The sequence below is a fragment of the Mustelus asterias genome, chromosome 14 (genome assembly GCF_964213995.1).
Source record: "Mustelus asterias chromosome 14, sMusAst1.hap1.1, whole genome shotgun sequence".
Taxonomy (NCBI): domain Eukaryota; kingdom Metazoa; phylum Chordata; class Chondrichthyes; order Carcharhiniformes; family Triakidae; genus Mustelus; species Mustelus asterias.
The window spans coordinates 53,866,830-53,887,973 of NC_135814.1; the positions used below are offsets into that span (position 1 = coordinate 53,866,830).

General features: G+C 42.9%; 1 protein-coding gene across 1 annotated transcript in view; it reads left to right on the forward strand.

Moving 5' to 3' along the window:
* The first annotated feature begins 627 nt into the window (after window positions 1-627).
* The window catches only part of metap1d (methionyl aminopeptidase type 1D (mitochondrial)), a 105,231-nt gene continuing 84,714 nt past the window's right edge, over window positions 628-21,144 (forward strand). The window contains exon 1 of the mRNA XM_078228402.1: window positions 628-671. Coding sequence (XP_078084528.1) covers window positions 662-671 — 10 coding nt within the window. The 5' untranslated portion in view covers window positions 628-661. The remainder of the gene's footprint in view (window positions 672-21,144) is intronic.

Sequence of the window (21,144 nt, forward strand, 5' to 3'; positions counted from 1 at the left end):
CTGAGTGAGAGAATTCAAGATATGAAGATTCTCGAGAAAGACCTTTGCCTGCTAGTCAGGAAGGCAAATTCATTCATAAACTTTGCTAAATTTGCTAGTAGCATTAAAATAGGAGGAAGAGTAGACGCAATGGGACAATGTTAGCATTTATTGCTGGATGAAAAATGATGTTAGTGAATCAGTAGTCTGTTTTACATCTCACCTGATCTTTTGTTTTGACCGAAAATCAGGAAAAATGCAAAACAAGCTGCTTATTCATTATCACATATTTTCCATCTGGTGATAAAAGTTAAAATTAGCTGCATTCAATACAGTTAGATTTGTAGAAGGAACTATAGTTTTCAGGTGGGCATACAAGTCTAAATGAAACGCAATACTACCAAATGCAGAATGTAAATTGGGAAGAAAAGTGTATGACATAGAAAAACAAGAAATATAACATAATTAAGGAGTAATAATGGATTTGACACTTTCAATGTCTAGATAATATGACAAAATCCCTGAGAATTTTAGAGTGCATAGATGTCGCCAGAAAATGGAGTAATGTCTGTGGCGATTCAGTTAGACTTTATAATGATTTCCTCAGCTTGCAAATGTTAATTTTGGATCACTATGCCTCAACAGGGTGCAAGAGTTGGAGTACAGAAGAGACCAACAAAGAATGATGAAAAGTAAGGAGGTTAAGTTATTAGAGAAGATTAATTAAGCCTTAACTGTAGAGTTTAGAGAGCAGGGATAATCTTATTGCAGTCCATCTAACTAATCAATCTTTGTAATATTGTTGTGAACTTGTAATGTTACAGATTAGTGTAATGTGTCATGGATTTAATCTGGAACAATGTCGCTTTAACATTAATCCATGCTAACCACCTAGCAATTCAGGCCTATCAGATCACTGGTATTTTAAAAGATTTCTTCTGGTTTAGCACTTATCTATTTCTACTCATCCCTGTTAACCATTCACATCAAGCTCTTCAGATACTTTGCCATACCTCTGCTCCTTCCAGAACCCACCTGGAGTGCTTTATCTTTGTTTTGTTCATTTGGTTTATTCCATAAGCACCCTGTTTAAAACTCATCTCCCCATCCCAATCCTTGTCTCGTTTCAAGACACACTCCTGAAGCTATAGCCTAGCTATATAGCTAGCTATATAAGAGCAGAAGCCTAGCCTAGCTTATGGGGGTGGCACAGTGGCTAGCACTGCTGCCTCTCAGCGCCAGGGATCCGGGTTCAATTCCGGCCTCGGGTCACTGTCTGTGTGGAGTTTGCATGTTCTCCCCGTGTCTGCATGGGTTTCCTCCGGGTGCTCCGGTTTCCTCCCACAGTCCAAAGATGTGCGGGCTAGGTGGATTGGCCATGCTAAATTGACCCTAGTGTCAGGGAGATTAGCAGGTAAATATGTGGGGTTATGGGAATAGGGCCTGGGTGGGATTGTGGTCGGTGCAGACTCGATGGGCCGAATGGCCTCCTTCTGCACTGTAGGGATTCTATGATTCTTTGATTGCGGAATACATATATTTTGAGCAGAGAGGTTAGCTCGAAGTTTGGCATGTCAGATGATTTCATGAGGGTTGCTTCTAAAATTTAAAAATGGATATCAGCTCTAGAGAATTCAGCTAGTCTGCTTCAGATGCTGCTGTTTCTATGTGGAAGGCGTAGGGTGGGATTTTCCGCACAACCCGCTGCTTGTTTCTTCTGGTCCCACCATTGTCAACGGGGTTTCCTGTTGAATGCACTCCTTGCTGCTGTGAAACCTGTGGTGGGGACGCACCCTTGGTGGGACCAGAAGATCCTGCTGGTGTGAACAGCTCACCATAGGGCAAGATTTTCCAGGCCTGCCTGCCATTGTGATTGTTGGGTTCTGCTGAAAGTTAATGGACTTTTGCCTGGGCAAATAGATCTCCCACAGCTGGTCCTGCCAATATGGGACCAGAAAATCCTGGCCATACTTGAAGTAAAGGAGCATTTGTAAAATGCAATGAGTAGAGTAAACAACACAGAAAAACATATCATTTTTATTTGTGCCCTCTTGATTGTTAATTTAAGGCAAATAGTGTGGTGCAAAGATGAAAAGGAATATGAGCCATATGGAGAGAGGATAAGGGAGTGAAAAACAATGATACAGATACAGCATAGGTATGTGTTGTATACAACAAAGGCTAGGAAACAAAGTGACAGTTATAAGAAGAAATGCAATTTTTTCCTTATAAACTAACCATTTTCCACCCACTTAGCTTGATGTGTCACAGTTGGGTTACTGAGCATACAGTCTATCCCAAAAACACATCTAGTGCCTCTGCAATGGCTCACTAGGAGGTGCTAGAAGTCAACCCAATGTAACTTTAGTCTCTGATCTTCCCTGCCTCCGACTGGGAAATGTCACTGATTTTGCTTGTTTAGTTTTGCTCAGTGAGCCTTGGAATGGGAACTAAGCAGCACAGGCAGAATTCAGCATCCATATCCACTAAGTAACCTTGAATGTCAGCATGCTAATTGCTCAGCACCACCACATTGACCCCATATGAAAAACATTGTTCCTATTTCAGTCAAATTAATGTTGCATTATTTTACTCCATTAAAGCTGTGTAGCTTCTGCTTATTATGGTGGAAAGATGCTTCAACCTTCACAAATACGTAGCATTTCTTTTTATTTTGCAAAGTAAATGTTGATGCAGTTTCTTTTCTGTTCTAGTAGCATCGCTCATGGTGAGGTATCTTATACTCTGTAATGTACAATATCAATATCAGGGCTGCTGATTTACAGTGATTAACTAAATGATTATTTTAAATAATATAGGATTCCTTGCTGATGGAATGATTCCCTTAACAGATTCCCCTTCCGCCTCCATCAGCATCCTACTTTAGTCGACCTTACCTTTACTCTTTTGCAATACCAAAAACCACATATGTTGGCAGAAATGGCTTGCCAACGATAAAACAGTGGGTTCAGGGTTGTGGAAGGGGAAGTAGCAGATTTGGAAGGCTAGAATTTGGTGGAACCAAAGATGGTGTTTTTGAATATTTAATGTGCTTTTTGAAATACAACCAATATAGAGCGATAAAAGTAAATTAGCAACGGTGTCATGTAGCTTTGAGACCAAACTTGGAGGACACAATCAAGTAAGCAAAATAATTAAATAATTGTAGCAGTTTACTACAAACCGGTTTAACAAAAATATAACAAGAAGTCACAGTAATTAAGTGTTACTTAACAGGAAATGCTTAAAGTGAAAGAGATTGCCCGGGATGGTAAAATATTCAGCTATTTATATGCTTCTGGTTTAATTATAATACATTATTCAACAAGTGCAAAATGGAATTGAATGCAGAGAAGTGTGAGATGAGAGGAGATGTTCTGTGTATGGAGACAGTGGGACCTGGGGCTGCACGTGCATAGATCTTTGAAATTGGCTAGCAAAGCAAATGAGATCTTGGACTTCGAATCTTTATAAAGTCTTTGTTAGGCCACACTGCGTGTGACTCTGGTCACCACACTTTATGGAGAATGTGAAGATCCCTGAGACAATTGCAGAAGAGATTTACCAGCAAGGTTCCAGGGATGAGGGATTTTAACTACATGGTTAGGCTCAAGAAGCTTTGCTTGCAGTAAAGAAGATCGAAGGGAAATTTATTTGATTGAGGCATGCAGATTATGACGGATTTAAATAAGGTAGACAAAAAAAAACTGCTCCCATAAGGGCAGCTAGGTGGCACAGTGGTTAGCACTGCCGCCTCACAACGTCAGGGACCCGGGTTCGATTCCCAGCTTGGGTCACTGTCTGTGCGGCGTTTGCACATTTTCCCCGTGTCTGCGTGGATTTCCTCTGGGTGCTCCAATTTCCTCCCACAGTTTGAAAGTCATACTGGTTAGGTGCATTGGCCATGATAAATCCTCCCTTGGTGTACCCGAACAAGCACCGGAGTGTGGGGACTAGGAAATTTTCACAGTAACTTCATTGCAGTGTTAATGTAAGCCTACTTGTGACACTAATAAATAAACTTAATACTACAAAGTTTTGGGCAAGAGATGCAGGAGGCATGAAAGGAAGAACTTCTTTAAAAACACAAAATGTGTAATAATGACATGTAACTCGCTGCTTACAAGGTTCTGGAAGCAGAGATGATCAGTAATTTGAAAGGAAAATTAGCATTTGAAGGAAAGTTGCAGGCATGTGGAGAGAAAGTGGGGAACGAGACTGTATGAAATGTTCTATGGTGAGTTGGCATAGACTCGATAGGCTGAATGGCCTCCTTCTGGCTGTAATAATTCCTCTATGGATTGGATTTCATGGACCCCTAGTGGTGGTTGGCAGCTGGGATTAGTTGGGGGGGGGGGGGTGTAAAATGCCATGGGCACTTGTGACTGCCGCCTACCTGCCAGACCCTGCACCAATTTACCAGTGGTGGAGAGCAGTGGGCAAGGGCCAATTACAGCATTTATCTGACCAATTACTGGTCATTTAAGGGCCTCATCCCACTATTGCTGGGATGTAACCATTCATGGAAACCGTCCACGCCAAGTATTAGCCCGCAGCTTTCAATCCGCTGGCTGGAGGTGGGAAAGGGGGTGCCTCCCCTGTGCCTAATGGGGCAATTTTCTGTTACCACGGGTGTCTATGTAGGTCCCCTTTGCCGGGGCCTTCATGCAGGCCTCACTGCAGTACATGCAATGGCCATTGCTCCCGATGGCACTGCCAGTATGGTGCCAGAGCTGCTGGCTTGAATTCCAGCCTCTTTCTGAGGTGGGCTTCCTGTTGCTGAAGGAGGAAGTCCCACTTTGAGCTGCTGATGTCATTTATGCCGCCTCAAGCCACTTAATGTCCAGTCAGGCTGTGGGGTGAGCCCGCCAACTGGAAGCAGGCCAGTACCCAGATCTTACACATTGGGAGACCACTGCACCCCAGTGTAAAATCCAACCCCATGACTCTATAAAAACACATGCAAAGAAACAATCATGAAAATCAATCAAAGGTGCTTGAAATATTTTGTTACTGCCTTGAAGTAACCCAAGGCAATCAACATTCTCTGATTTTCAGTACAGTCTTCGTTCTTTATGCCCTTGTATAAATTCCTCCCTTTGAAGTATCCTGAAGTTTGAATTTATCAGAACATGGTTATAAACATCTGGTTTAAAATTAATTTGTCTTTGATTAATTTCTTAGGTAGATGTTTTTGTTTGTTTTTGGGTGGTATAATTAAACCACCACTATACTTACAGAGTACTTTCAAATCTCAAAAGTCTCTTTTACTTTATATTATTTAAAATAGCAAAGACCTACGATATATTTGCAGAGGAGTCAGTATCTTTATTGCAATGGTACTTAAAATCCTGATCCCATGCCATTCTATTCTTCCCATGTCATCTCCCTCATGCCATTTCATCCCATTCGTGTCATCCCCTTCCCAAATCTTTTCCCCATGCCATCCCATTCCCCAGATTATATCTCTGTCCATTCCCGCTTGTCTACACGGGGTGTGTCAGATGAGATGCTGACTCTCTCATCCTGGCGTACAGTAAAGGAACATGCTGACCCTCTCTCCCCAGGGTATGGGAGCTGAGGTGTTGACCCCCTCTCCCCGGGGTGGGGTAGGGCAAAGTCTTGATCCTCTCTCCCCAGGGTAGGATCAGGCAAGGTGCTGACCCTCTCTCCCCTGGGTAGGGTCAGGCAAGGTGCTGACCCTCTCTCCCCGGGCTAGGGTCAGGCAAGGTGCTGACCCTCTCTCCCCGGGGTAGGGTCAGGCAAGGTGCTGACCCTCTCTCCCCGGGCTAGGGTCAGGCAAGGTGCTGACCCTCTCTCCCCGGGCTAGGGTCAGGCAAGGTGCTGACCCTCTCTCCCCTGGGTAGGGTCAGGCAAGGTGCTGACCCTCTCTCCCCTGGGTAGGGTCAGGCAAGGTGCTGACCCTCTCTCCCCGGGGTAGGGTCAGGCAAGGTGCTGACCCTCTCTCCCCGGGCTAGGGTCAGGCAAGGTGCTGACCCTCTCTCCCCGGGCTAGGGTCAGGCAAGGTGCTGACCCTCTCTCCCCGGGGTAGGGTCAGGCAAGGTGCTGACCCTCTCTCCCCGGGCTAGGGTCAGGCAAGGTGCTGACCCTCTCTCCCCGGGGTAGGGTCAGGCAAGGTGCTGACCCTCTCTCCCCGGGCTAGGGTCAGGCAAGGTGCTGACCCTCTCTCCCCGGGGTAGGGTCAGGCAAGGTGCTGACCCTCTCTCCCCGGGCTAGGGTCAGGCAAGGTGCTGACCTTCTCTCTCCGGGCTAGGGTCAGGCAAGGTGCTGACCCTCTCTCCCCGGGGTAGGGTTAGGCAAGGTGCTGACCCTCTCTCCCCTGGGTAGGGTCAGGCAAGGTGCTGACCCTCTCTCCCCGGGGTAGGATCAGGCAAGGTGCTGACCCTCTCTCTCCGGGCTAGGGTCAGGCAAGGTGCTGACCCTCTCTCCCCGGGGTATGGTAGGGCAAGGTGACCCTCTCTCCCCGGGGTATGGTAGGGCAAGGTGCGAATGTTTGTTCTCTCTTTGGGGTATAGTCAGGTGAGGGGAGGGAACGTGTTGGCACCTTGCCTGGTGTACCCCAGGGTGCTTACCTTCCACTTTCTTTTCTCTCAATCTACAAACATGCTCCTGAAATATCATTTTTACAAATTTGTCATACAATTAATCCCACTGGAAAAAGATTTCATTTCGACTGTTACCCATTATCCAAGTCTGAAAACATACCATTAACTGAGTCCAGGCACAGACCACCAAATAAACGCACCAAGGGATTTGCTCCTCATTGTAAAATTTACTGTAATGTTAAGGTACCCAGTGTACAGAATTAAACATTTGACTAAAATCATCTGGAACAAAGGGGAAGTTCTTAAACCAACAAACTCACCCCTTAAACTGATCAGTCAAAAAGCTCTGACAGACAAAAATTGCTGCTTATTATGGACGAACAATTTTGTGATTTTGTAATCCACAGCTAAAGATTAGATCAGCATCATAGTTAAATATGTTAAATTAATATCATTAGTTGATCTCCTTCGGTGTTTCACATGGAGAATCAGAATCAACTGCAGTTTTCAGATAAAGTAGGGTTACAAAGTGGAATTAATTGTAGGTATTCGGATATAATTCGGTTCCCAGTCAAAAGCCATACAGTCGGTCAGCATAATAAATGTAACAACATTGATTCAAACTATTAAACAGCAATATTTAAAGGATTTTGGGAAGTGGAAAGTAGATTTCATTGGAACATAGGAATTCTTAGATGAAATAAAACCCACGGCCTCTCCTCCGAGTTTGCCGCCTTCCATTTTGGGAATTGCGTGATACGAATAATAATCAATCTGGGAAGTCAATTTTTATTCATTAATCTATAAGAAACCAAGACATAAGGTGAGGAATGCTCCCACAGATGGGGAGCTGTAGGAACCACCTGTTGAGAAAGTGAAGGGGCATGGGATACAAGGGGACATTGCTTTGTGGATTCGGAACTGGCTTGCCCACAGAAGGCAAAGAGTGGTTGTAGATGGGTCTTTTTCAGCATGGAGGTTGGTCACCAGTGGAGTGCCCCAGGGATCTGTTCTGGGACCCTTGCTCTTTGTGATTTTTATAAATGACCTGGATGAGGAAGTGGAAGGATGGGTTGGCAAGTTTGCTGATGACACAAAGGTTGGTGGGGTTGTGGATAGTGTAGAGGGATGTCAGCAGTTGCAACGAGACATAGATAAGATGCAAGACTGGGCGGAGAAGTGGCAGATGGACTTCAACCCAGATAAGTGTGTGGTGGTTCATTTTGGCAGGTCGAATAGGATGAAAGAATATCATATAAAGGGTAAGACGCTTGGCAGTGTGGAAGATCAGAAGGATCTTGGGGTCCAGGTTCATAGGACGCTCAAAGCAGCGTCGCAGGTAGAGGCTGTGGTTAAGGAGGCTTATGGAATACTGGCCTTCATCAATAGAGGAATTGAGTTTAGAAATCGGGAGATAATGCTGCAGCTGTATAGGACCCTGGTCAGACCCCACCTGGAGTACTGTGCCCAGTTCTGGTCGCCTCATTACAGAAAGGATGTGGAAGCCATAGAAAGGGTGCAGAGGAGATTTACAAGGATGTTGTCTGGATTAGGTGGCATGCCTTATGAGGATAGGTTGAGAGAGCTAGGTCTTTTCTCCTTGGAGAGGCGAAGGATGAGAGGTGACCTGATAGAGGTGTATAAGATGTTGAGGGGTATTGATAGAGTGGATTCTCAGAGGCTTTTACCCAGGGCTGAAATGGTTGCCACAAGAGGTCACAGGTTTAGGGCTCTGGGGAGTAGGTACAGAGGAGATGTTAGGGGTAAGTTTTTCACTCAGAGGGTGGTGGGTGCGTGGAATCGGCTGCCGGTAGTGGTGGTGGAGGCAGATTCGATAGAGTTTTTTAAAGAGACTTTTGGATAAGTTCATGGAAGTTAGTCGGATAGAGAGTTATAGGTAAGCCTAGTAGGTAGGGACATGTTCGGCGCAACTTGTGGGCCAAAGGGCCTGTTTGTGCTGTAGCGTTTCTATGTTCTATGTTACTCCAAAAGATCCGACACTTAACCACATGTCGTGTTTCAAATTACTCAAACACTCTATGCCAAAATATTATTTTCTAAAAGAAATGTATTTAATTTGCATTTGAATGAATCAACACTATCATCTTCAATAGAACAGATTTTAATAATTGCAATGTATTTTAATGAGGGCTATGTTTTGACTTATGTTGTTTACAATGTCATCTAAAACCTGGGTGTTAATGTGTACATAATATTGTGTCATTTAGAGCAGTACAGAGCTGTTATTGGCTAGTGCACTGTTCAGCTGGTAGTGATTTTTCTTGCACGAAAACAGAAAATGCTCTAAAATCTCAGCAGTTCTGACAGCATCTGTGGAGAGAGAACAGTTCTAATGTTTCAAGTCGGGATGACTCTTAGTCATCAGATTTGAAACATTCGCCAGAATTCTATCGCCTCGCCTGCCATGGAATGGGAGCGGGGAGGGACAGGAAACGGAAATGTTGGTTGACCTTGGGCGGGAATTTCTGGTCTCACTCAAGCGAGACCGTAAAATCCCACCCATTAGCTCTGTTCTCTCTCCACAGATGCTGTCAGACCTGTTAAGATTTTCCAGCATTTTCTGTTTTTGTTTCAGATTTCAGCATCCACAATAATTTGCTTTTATCTTAGTGACTTTTCTTGGTTTATGTGGCTCTTCATTGCCTGCTATGTTGGTCCAAAGGAGTGGAACCAAGTTGGGAACAAATGCTGTTGCAGGCTTTGATGTCAGCCTTTTAATTCACAACTTGACCCATCAAGTAACCTGTTCTCTTAAACAGCTGTTTTAAGTGCAAGCTATAGCAAGGACACTGGAAAGCTACAGCTCGCATTCTGTAGCTAGCCAGAGTGCCTATTTCCGAGATACATAAGCAATTATAGTTTTCAAACTCGATTACAAGTAATTAGCATATACCAATCATTATCACTTTCTGCTTGCTTCATTATAATATCAAATCAGTGTGATTGTTTTCATCATAGTCCAACTTGTTCCTGTGTCTGTAGATTACTCCCTTTTTCTAGTTACAGATATCTGATTTAATGAGTTTTTCCCAGACTAATGGCCTTAGTGCCTATCTGTGAAGATTCTTATAAGAAGACCTTTATTTTTCATAGCAGCTTGTGTGATTTTTAAACTTGTGATTATTATTAACTCTTTCAGTTGCACTTGTAATCTTTTGCGGGATTCTCTGATCTCATTCACCCTGCCATTGCTGCCAGTGAGAACGGAGAATTTGGCACTTAGCCAAAACTCCATTCACTGTAGCAGGACTGGGAGAATCCAAGCTGCGGCCGAGGTTGGAGGCTTCTGGTGTTTATCTCTGTAGAATGGTTCAGCAGGAGTGTTAAGACCCAAAATAATGGGTAAGGAGCAAAAATATCATTCATAAATGAATATCTGCAACTGGCTGTTTTTTAATAGAGATAGAAAGAATATTTGTTCAATTTTTCTTCTTTATTTCCTAATCTATTTTTTTTACCTACAACTCCTGATCTAATTTTAGCTGTGTTTAAAAGAAATCACAAAAGACAGATGTTTTTAAAAAAACAAAAATATGTAACATAAAAGAATGTTACACATTGTAAACTGTTATACCTGTGTTTTAATTGTAAACTAAATTGGTCTGAATATCTAAATTTGCTTTAGTCTATTTAACTTGATGAATAATTGAATAACTGAGGAAATGAAGAAGGATTTGAAAAAATGCAGCTTGTGTGTGTAGTTGATTCGAGCAAAAAATGTTACGTAACATTGTGAAAATATTTTGCAGTAGAGTTGGATTATTTTTGCTGAAGTTTAATGAAGAGTAACTTGCGACCATACTCTGTAAATCTGTTGAGAATTCTTCATTCTCAGTGACAAGGATACTTTCCCTTTATTACACTCTCTTTTCTCTTCTATGGAATAAAATCTCTCTCTTGTACATTTATTAAATATCCTCTACATTAAAATGAAATGGCATTAAACCATCTTCCTGTTAAGGCTACAAGGAGGGAAATGATTGCCATGATCCAACTGCATGTGTTTGAATGTTGTTATTATTGCTGTGGCGTGCCCCTAGGCAGTCATCCTTCCTGTAGTTTGGGACTTCCTTGGTTGTTTACAATCTTAAATGTACTCCTGTGCCCTGTGAAGTGGAATTAACTGAAAGGACTACTGGATAAATAACTGCATGGCCAGGTTGGGCCGAATCGCCTGTTAAGTGTGCAGTAATTTCTACGTATGTCCATGTGAGCAAGCATTCAATGCATTTGATGGAATCTGAACCAGATGTTCATTGAAGACTCACCAAATGGCTTCACTCTTGTTTATACAATCACAGCACACAGGAGGCCATTTAGCCTATCTTGCCTGTGCTGGGAAAGAGCAATCCAATTAGTCTGACTGTTTCCCCAAAGCCCCAAATTGGTGCTTTTTCAAGTATGTATCGGTTTTCCTTTTCAAAGTTACTATTGAATCTGCTTCCACTGCTCTTTCAATGCATTTCAGATCAGAATACCTCACTGTGTTTAAAAAAAACACACACCTCCCAATCTCTGGGTCTTGTGCAAATGATTTTAAATTTGGGTCCTGTGGTTGCAAGCCTTGCTGCCAGTGGCAACAGTTTTTCTTCATTTGCTTTATCAAAACCCCTCAATTTTAAACACCCCTGTTAAAACTCCTTTTAACATTCTCAGCATTATGGACAACAATCCCAGCTTCTCCGCTCTCCAGATAACTGAAGTCCCTCATTCAATTCTAATAAATCCTGTCTATGCTGTCTTTGGCAGCCTTACTGATTGCTTTCTGTAGGAAATTTCAATTCACCCAGTACCCTCTGTCAGACAGATAGTGGCAGCTCAGCTTTCAGTGATGGTGTCAGTGAGCTACCTATGGGTAAGCACATTTGAACAGAAAAAGCATTGAGTTCTACCCATCAGAAAATCCCAAGTTCAGTTAGCAGTCTATTCTGAATTAGTTAATCTCAACTATGATTGACCTTATGTCTTGCCGATCATTAAGATCAAAAATTAGGCTTGGAGGAGATTAGTGTTCTGAAGTGGAAGGAATCGTCTAGGTAATAGAGTAAATGTGAGAGAAGAGCTGGACTCAGGATTGAGCAGTACACCTAGGTCCCATAATCTCCTTCACCCTCATCTCTCGAGGCATATCCTATACCTTCTACACCTGAAGGCCCGTAATGAAAACCTACCGAGTGGGGCATGAGTCTAGAACAATCAATTTACTTTTTTTACTCCTGGAAAAGTTGCATTTTCCATAGAAATTTTGATTTAAAAGACTTTCTCAAGTGCTTCTTTAAGTATTGAAGAATACAGTATGTTGAGTTTGTGATCCAGTTTTCTTTTCAGTGGCAACTGCAATGCTTTTTCCAGTGTGTAAAGGACACATGTTTCATATCTAGTGAATGTATTTACTGTACGATATTGCTATGACCAATATTTGTGTTATATTTGAGTTGTGGAGTTAAAGTATTTTGCTAGCTGCCTGAAAGACTAATGAATTTTGGGGCTGAAATTTACTGCCCTTTGGTATGGGCTGAGAGGCGGGTAGGCTGGCAAAATGGTGCAGGAAGGTAATAGATCTTCTCACCGTCATGCATTTTGCCAGTAGCAGGAAAGGTAGAAGATGCCCCCCCGCCGCCTCCTCCCCCCCCAACCCCGTGAGGCCCGGTTGAGCCCCCAAGTGTCCAATTGAGGGCCTCTTCCTACTTCCCCTGACATTTTACCATCTGCGTGGGGAACATTCTGTTGCGTGAGGAGACCATCCAGTGAATCATGGCAGCCTCCTGGCAGGCTTCAAAGCCTTAGAATACCCTCCTTCTTGGCTCATGAAAGGGCCCCAGTGTCAATTAGCAATCCCCAGCCCCTTGTTGGAACCAGCATAACCGACCACATTTACTTGACATTAAGGATATAACTGTAGCACAGTGGTTAGGTCAAATGGCCTCCTTCTGCACTATAGGGATTCTGTGAAGATATTGATGTGCTCTCATGCTCCAGACACAGCCCCCACAGTGACCACCTCTACCATCCCTAATGGCCAGTGGCTGCAGCTGGAAAAATATAGCCCCGACACCTACTGTTCACAAATGTGGAGTCATCACCAGCTTTCATCCCTGGTGGCAAGACCCCTGTTGCCTGCGTAAAATCCAGTTCATGTTCTTTAATCAACATGTGCTTTCCAAAATAAAAGTCAAACCTTTCTGAAAAGAACTGAAATAAACAATGAAGATGATGGAAATACTCACCAGGCCAGGCAGCAATTGTGGAGAAAGAAAGAGTTGATGTTTCAGGTTGGTGACCTTTCATCAGAACTGAAAAAAGTTAGAGGTGTAATAGATTTTGAGCAAGGGGTGAATGGAACAAGGTCAGAAGGAAGATCTATGGGAGACAGGAGAGATTGAAAGACAGAAGAATTAGGGCGTGATCTTATGAAGTGCCGAACGAGCGAGAAAACAGAAGAGTTTCAGACCTGTTTTTTGGGCAAAGTTTGAAAATACAATCTTGTGACACTGTCACTTTTTAACAGAAGTTGGGGGGAGATAGGTGGGGGGTGATGGTGGGGTAGCCTAAGCTTGGCGGCTGCAGACTGCCTGGGGTGCCATTGCGCAGGCACCTTGATCTCCCAGGAGACCCCCACCCTCTCCGCCTGACCCCCAGTGGACAATAAATCTAGAATTAAAAGTTAGTCTCAGTAATGGTGACCATGAAGCCATTGTTGTACAAAGCAATCTGGTTCACTAACATACTTCAGGGAAGGAAAACTGCCAACCTACGTGTGACTCCAGACCAACAGCAATGTGGTTTACTTTTAATTGTCTTCAGAAATGGCCTAGCAAGCCACTCAGTTGTATCAAACTGCGACAAAAATGTCAGTAAGGAATGAAACTCGGGCCACCCAACATTGACCTAGGCACCGGAAATGACAATGGTAAACCCAGCCCTGTTGACCCTGCAAAATCCTCCATACTAACATCTGAACACTTGTTCAGGGCGGCACGATAGCACAGTGGTTAGCACTGCTGCTTCACAGCTCCAGGGTCCCAGGTTCAATTCCCGGCTCGCGTCACTGTCTGTGTGGAGTTTGCACATTCTCCTCGTGTCTGCGTGGGTTTCCTCCGGGTGCTCCGGTTTCCTCCCACAGTCCAAAGATGTGCGGGTTAGGTTGATTGGCCAGGTTAAAAATTGCCCCTTAGAGTCCTGGGATGCGTAGGTTAGGGATTAGTGGGTAAAATATGTGGGGGTAGGGCCTGGGTGGGATTGTAGTCGGTGCAGACTCGATGGGCCGAATGGCCTCCTTCTGCACTGTAGGGTTTCTATGATTTCTATGATTGTACCAAAATTGGGAGCGCTATCTTACCGACCAGTCAAGCAACAGCATGACATAGTTATTCTCACTGAATCATTCCTTACAGACAATGTTGAAGAACATATCGCCATTCCTGGGTATTACCAGTTACCCCACCACCAAAAATAAAGCTGACGAATCAGTGCTCCTCCCTGTTGAACATCTATTGGAAGAAGCACTGAGGGTTGCAAGGGCACAAGATGTACTTTGGGTGGGGAATTTCAAGAGAGGCTTGGTAGCACCACTACGAACTGACCGGGCCAAGTCCTAAAGAACACAGCTGCTAGACCTGGGGGTGATTCTCTGAGGCTGATAGCCCCAGCCGGGAATCCCGATGTCCCGTTGAATTGAGCGCGAGAGCCAAATCTGTATTCTCGCTGGACCTCCAACCCAATGCACCTGCCCTGATCAGGTTCCCGCCCAGAGCTTTCTAGATTCTGATTAATGTTTAAAGTTTAATTATTAGTGTCACAAGTAGGCTTACAGTAATACTGCATTGAAGTTACTGTGAAAATTCCCTAGTCGCCACGCTCCAGCATCTGATCAGGTACACTGAGGGAGAATTTAGCATGGCCAATGCACCTAACCAGCACATCTTTCGCACTGTGGGTGGAAACCGGAGCACCCGGATCACTACTGCTTTAAATGCATTTAAATATAATTACCCAATTTGAGGCAGGATGCTCTGTCCTCTCGATATGCTTTGCCACGCATCCCCCACAAGCTGGAGGTCCAGTGGGCGCAACTCTCTCCTGGTCCTGAAAGCAAATACCAGGTGCCGTGGGGGGACAAGGAGGTAAATGCTGCCTCCAACTATGCTCATTGGCTGCTCTGCCGCTGCCAGGCTACAGAAGGAGGGGCCCCCAAGGGACCTGGGATTTAGGGGGGGGGGGGTGGGGCACAGATTGAGGGAAAGGGGTTGACCTTGGGGCTCCTCCCCGGGACAGAGAGTTCATAGCTGGGCTTTTCCTTCCTGCACTGGGAAACATGGAAATCAATCTCAAGATTGTGATTTTAGGCAACGTTCTGGTTAAACTTTATTGTTGTCTATGCTGTAAAACTTTGAAGTGTCCTGGTCACTTTAAAGTCCATGCTCCTGAACATCTGGAATCCTTCAAAATCACAGCAGCCCTCCATTCTATAGTAGGGATTGCCCTTGGATGATTTCCGAAGCACCAGGTGTTCTCAGAAGTATTTTCTTTGAAGTACTTTAATTGACAGGAGATGTCAGTTTCACTAGACAGATCCCCCTTGCTTTCGTTCATAAACCCCAGGTGCTCTGATAGCTCTTTGATGCACTTGGAGTGACAGGAGATTTGAATTTCACTAGGGGATCCCCCTTTCTTGAATGAGCCCCAGCTATTCTGAAAGCTCTTGGAACTGCTTTGATTGACAGCTACAGAGCAGATCAAAAAGTGGTGTGTTTACACAAGAAACTGATGTTCCTTTAGCTGCTAAAAGCTTTTCTGACTGACAGCTCCAGGGCAGATCAAACAGTTCATTGTTGATGCAATCGGTTCATGCACCATTAAGCCTGAAGTGCTTCCTCCGTTGAAGTGTTGCAGTTTCTAACCGCGGCTTTTTAAACAGGCTTTCTCTTTGATCTGAAGACCTTCCTAGAAAGACCAGGTACACAATCTGACTTTTTTTTATATAATGGATCTTTTTCACCCTCTTATGCCCAAACAATATGCCTGCACTGGAGGTTGTTTTCAGTCATGGAAGAAGCTGGTACAACTCAGGAATTATCCTCCAAGCGGTCCTCAAAGAGGACCTTCTAGCGGCCACCGTTTCTTTCTCTGGAAAGACTTTATGACCATGCCAGGGTGTTTGGAGGCCTTTGAAGCTCCTGAGTGGTCAGGTATATGGCTGGACAGTGCCCTGGCTCCACCCTGCCAATGCCACCCTGCCAGTGATACCCTGGCAGTGAGAGGGTGTCGCTGTCTGGGTGGCAGGGGGAAGTTCAAGGTTGGCATTGGTAAAGGAGTTCACTTGAACATTTAGTGGTGGGGCGAGGTTACCCCTCTGTGGTGACAAGATTTCGGCACTAGTACTGAAGATAAAAGCAAAATACTGCGGATGCTGGAATCGGAAACAAAAACAGAAAATGCTGGAAAATCTCAGTAGGTCTGACTTGTGCTCCACAACTAGCTGTGCCCTTGTCCAAGTTGTTCCAGTACAGCTACAACATTGGCTTCCATAACCAAGTTGGGATTTGGTTGCAAATTCATGCAGAATTCCTAATTTGAGATTGAAATAGTGTCATGCAATTGTCCTTGAGTATATATGCAATCCTCTGATAAAATAGATGTAGTTTTTTTTAATAGCAGCAAAGAAAATTCAGTAAAGTTTTAAATAATTGAATAACAGATGTAGAAAATGCTTTTGACATACTGGTTAGGAATTTTATTCATCAGACTTCAGTTCTGTGTGGTTAACAGGTTTGTACTACATTCCTACTTGCTGTTTTTATGCTGACATTAACCCACAAATGCTTACTTGAAAATAACTTGCAGGGGAATCTGACAGGAGTACATTAACCATTCAATCGTCAAGTTTTCCGATTAGAATACTCCTTTACATTTGATTTCTGGGAGTCAGGGTTTATTATATAACTCTACTAAAAGGATAACTTAATTTATATCATTGTCTGACTGCATCAAGTCGCTGAATGTGAATATATTTCTTTCACAAAAGAAAGTGTGCAAAGCATCTGGATTGTAGGTTATTGGACATGAGACCCTTTCCTTGCTTGTTTCCGGTGTACTAAATTGGGCAAATTTTACCATGCAAATAGGTTTCAAAATGGAGCATGCCCTTTGACTGTCTACATAATTACATGCTTGTCTCTGTATTTTATTTGGCTGCTGGAGCAGTTAACCCCTGGAAAAGAAGTCTGATGATGGCGTGACCAGCACGGGTATGGAGACACTGCAGTGTCAATGCACTGTTGTTTGAGGTAGCCTCCAGTCCTAACCCTGAATACACATGCCTAAATATCCCGTTGAAGCATAAAATATGTAAACCTTTGTTGTTAACTGTATGGATAAATTGTTAATTCATCTGCTGTAATGAAATGAAAAACACTTTTAAAAACTTTTTATATTTGTCTCTGAAATCTGCAGCCTAGATATTTACACTCAATATAGTTTATCAACAACATCCTTTTGTTAAATTTTTAGGAACCCTTGGCTTTCTACTTGGATAAACCTGTTTCTGCTTCTGCCCTAAGGCGACCTATGTTATAATTATTCAGGAACACTATTATTCACTGGTTGGGGAAATTAAATCTGTTACACAGTTTGAACAAATGAATCTTGGACAAATAAGATCAATTGAGAATCTGTACTCTCCAACTATATGTTTTCAAAGTTTTAAGGAAAAAATGCATTGGAGAAAAAATATTGCAAACAGTAAATCGTCACATCCAGATGTTAGATTTTCCAATTTGAGGCTCACTGCGAGTCATTATGGTATATGACCAGCTGTCGCTGATGATTGATGATGTTGATGTATCAAATGGGCTGTGTAGATGTGGTTTCAGAACAGTCACAGAAATATTACAATTTTTCTTCCCCAGAAAGGAAGTGTGTAGGCAGTTTCCAGAATTTTCCCACATTGTTTCCAAACTCCCATGGGATATATGATTTCATCACTTGTTTCCCCAAAACTAAGTTCTTTTATTTCTTTTTATATCGGGGAGGACAGTGACAAAGAACTTATTCACTGTTTAACATGCTATTCTTTCCAATGTAAATTTTGTGATGGTGCATCTGAAAGATCATAATTTCTGTTTGCTTGGAAAGTGGGATATATAGCTGTATGAAATTCAATTTACAGACTAATTTTGTTAGCGATATCATCCCATAACACATTTAGGACAGTGATCTTTTAATTCTTGAGCAGCGAGGCAACCTTTTCATTGTAAACGTGGAAAAGTTGTTCAACTAACTGTAGACTGTGCATTGTGGTATGGAATGGATGAACAGCAACTGAGCAAAGCACTTGTGCTTTGCTTAGTGCTTAAAACTGCACTTGGGCTTAAAACTATTTTAATAGCGCTGATTTGTATAAGCCATTCAGCAGCACAGTAAAGTACAAAATAAAACCTCAAGTGTGATGCATGTATTCACTGATAGTTATTTTATATTCAAATAGCACTGTGGCAAGTTAAAAGCTTTAGAGAGTATATGTTTGGAAAGTTTCACATTTCTTGCTATTCATTAAATGGGTGCTCATTTCTGTTGATTTAATCTGATTTGCAACAGATTTTCTGATTTTCAAGCTTTGTATTGAGGATATGTTTTTAAAATCAAGGCTTTTTTCATTTGCTCCTGAGGTGTGGATGCCACTTCTGCATTTGGTTCTTAAATTTGGGGGGAAATTGTAAATCCAGGGAAAAATTTGGACTGGAATCATATGTAGGCCAGATTGGATAAGGGTGGCATCATATGGATGGCATTAACGAACCTATTGGGTTTTTAACCACAATACAGGAGCTTTTGTTGATCTAGCCAATTGTCATTTTTGGGGTTTGAACTGGCTTACAGGTTCCCTAGTACTGTGCCATAGCCATGACTCTCTTTTAACCTTTTTAATGAAAATATAATATCACAAGCAAGTTACATTCAGTTTTGAGGCACCAGCATTTATATTGTGTCTGTACCAGGGATTCCACGTAGCAGATTCAATCAATAGAATGGGTGATGCAGAAGAAATGGTTCAGGGGTTGATGGACTGAATTAATGTGCCATTGGGCAAAAACAGTGTGTTTTATTGTGATTAAAATCTGTCCTGTCCAGAAACATGTTTTAATCAAACTAATTTAAATGGAGTGAAGTCATTTTACATGTAAATGCATTGTTTTTAGCCTTAGTAAGGCTTAGAATTGAATAGCTAAATGTAGCTAATGAGATAGTACATTTGTTCTTTCCTTCAAAATGCTGAAAGACACCAAGAAACAACATTTGTTGGAAATGGTGGGAGTGGGAAGGGGGGTTGTGGGTTGCAGACATGCTGCCATGCCCTCCTTTAGAATTCATTCTTTCAGAAAAATCTGGTGCTGGTAATGTAGCATAGTATAGACAGCACCAAGCTAGCTATGTTAATCAAGATATTTAAATTTAGTTTGGTTTTTTTTGTTCCCTTCGCTTTTCCTAAATTATTGTTGTCTAACAGAAATTGCTGCCAAGGGATTGGTGTGGCATGGCGATGCTGTTTTAGCCACATGCACTAATTCCAATTAAAAGCTTGTGTGTACACTCAGACAATGCAGGTAATATACTTCACATGTATATTTACTTAACAAAGATCTACCGCCATTCATTGACCAAGGAAGTTATAAGGACTCGGGAAGCTTGACTGAAAAGGAACATAGTTGATTACAGAATGCAAAGTTAAACCACTACCATCGTGTCCACACACTAGTTAGTCCCTGCTTCGGACTACTGTTCAACAGGCCCAGTTCTGGGCCTGCGTTATAAAAGACTCAGGTTATGAGCCCCTGCTGGGCAAGCCACTGCCTGTTACCAGGGAAACTCGTATTCAACAGGAGCCACAGGGAGATCAATCAGTGATGCCCCATGGACCTCATGGGGATTATCACAACCCTCCTCACCCCTCCCCCCACCGAGTCTGAGGGTTCCCCCTTGCTCCCATTATGATAGGGCATTCTCCTTCTCTTTGCTCGTGGCCTCACCCCCATCACTTGTAGGATCTGCTCCGGGGGGGGGGGGATGTAATGAACAGGTGAACACCTGTTCTGCAAAGTGCGTTGAAGAGCCATGACAGGGGGCTCGTTTCTGAACTAGAATCTTCTTCATCCAGATAACTGGCTCATGAGTTTTTAGGGGGAGAGTTTCCTGTCCACAGGCTGGTGTGAATGACGCCAATTAATGGTGTGTCCATAGAAACAGTTGCCTCTACGGAGGTTGCTTGTGACAGAGGTGACCTACATGCTTCTTTGAGGTCATCTCCCTGGTTTTTGCCTTTTAAGACACTGGTCCTGTTGTTCTCGAGTATAACTCCTGGGATCCACGCGGATCCATTGTCGAAGTTCCTCACATGGACTGTATTTCCTGGTTTGAAATCTCTATCTGGTCTCTAACCATCATGGCCCCTTTTCTGGGTTTCTTGTTTTCACTCAATGTTGCTGGCCAAATTTGGGAACATCAGGCTAAGCTTAGTCTGAAGGCATCAGTCCATCAATAGCTCCACCAAGGCTATTCCTGTCACCATATGCGGCATAGTCCTTTTGTTAAAAAGGAAACATGTGAGCTTTGTTTCTAGAGAACATGTGGTTTGTTCCTTTATGCCATTTGAATATCTGCAGCGCCCACTCAGCCTGGCTGTTTGAGGATGGGTGGTAGGTTGCCGTGCAGATGTGCCTTACTCCATTTGTACTCATGAAGGCCTGAAACTCCCTTTAGTAAATGGGGTTCTGTTGTCTGTCACGAGAACCTTGGATATACCATGCATTCTACAAGATTGACAGCGTTTCTCTATGGTGTTGTAAGAGGTAGTAGAAGCCATCCAGTTACATCGATCCATTTTGAAAGGGCATCGATGAGAAGAGCTCTGTTGAAAGGTCCTCCAGTCTCGAAACATTGGCTTTATTCTCTCTCCACAGATACTGACAGATCTGCTGAGTTTTCCAGCATTTTCTGTTTTTGTTGGAGTTCTGTTTTTTTTTGCTAATGGGAGTTTCCTGTGAGTGGGCTTTGAGGGGTGAAATTGCCAGGACAGGAGTGCGTAATGGGGTCTTAGTGAATTAGTAAGCTGGTTTATCCTGTACATGATTCTCTGGTGTCTTTTTCATTGACTTCAATCTTGTTCTTTTGTCTATTAACCTATTATTCCACTCGTATCTTGGTGCTCTTATGAGATTTTTGAAGTATTGAAATATTGCGACAAATATGAAGACCTATGTTGTTCAGTCATTTCACTTTGTTGGTCAGGAGTCATTTGATCTTTCCACCTGTGAGATTGCTGATAAAATAGAATCCAATTACACCCATTCACTGAACTAATTATATTGAATAATATCATGCACCCTGGCAGGAGAAAGTCTTTTAACACTTCTATGGAATGGAAAAGATCTTATGCAGTTTATCTGGGTTGCAAGTATTGAATCTTCCCCAAATATATTTTTACTGTTATTATATTCATACAGTGCAATGTGCAGAACATATTAATGAGGGCTAAGGCAGTCACCAAAATCACTATTACCATCTGTACAGTGTTATAAATAAC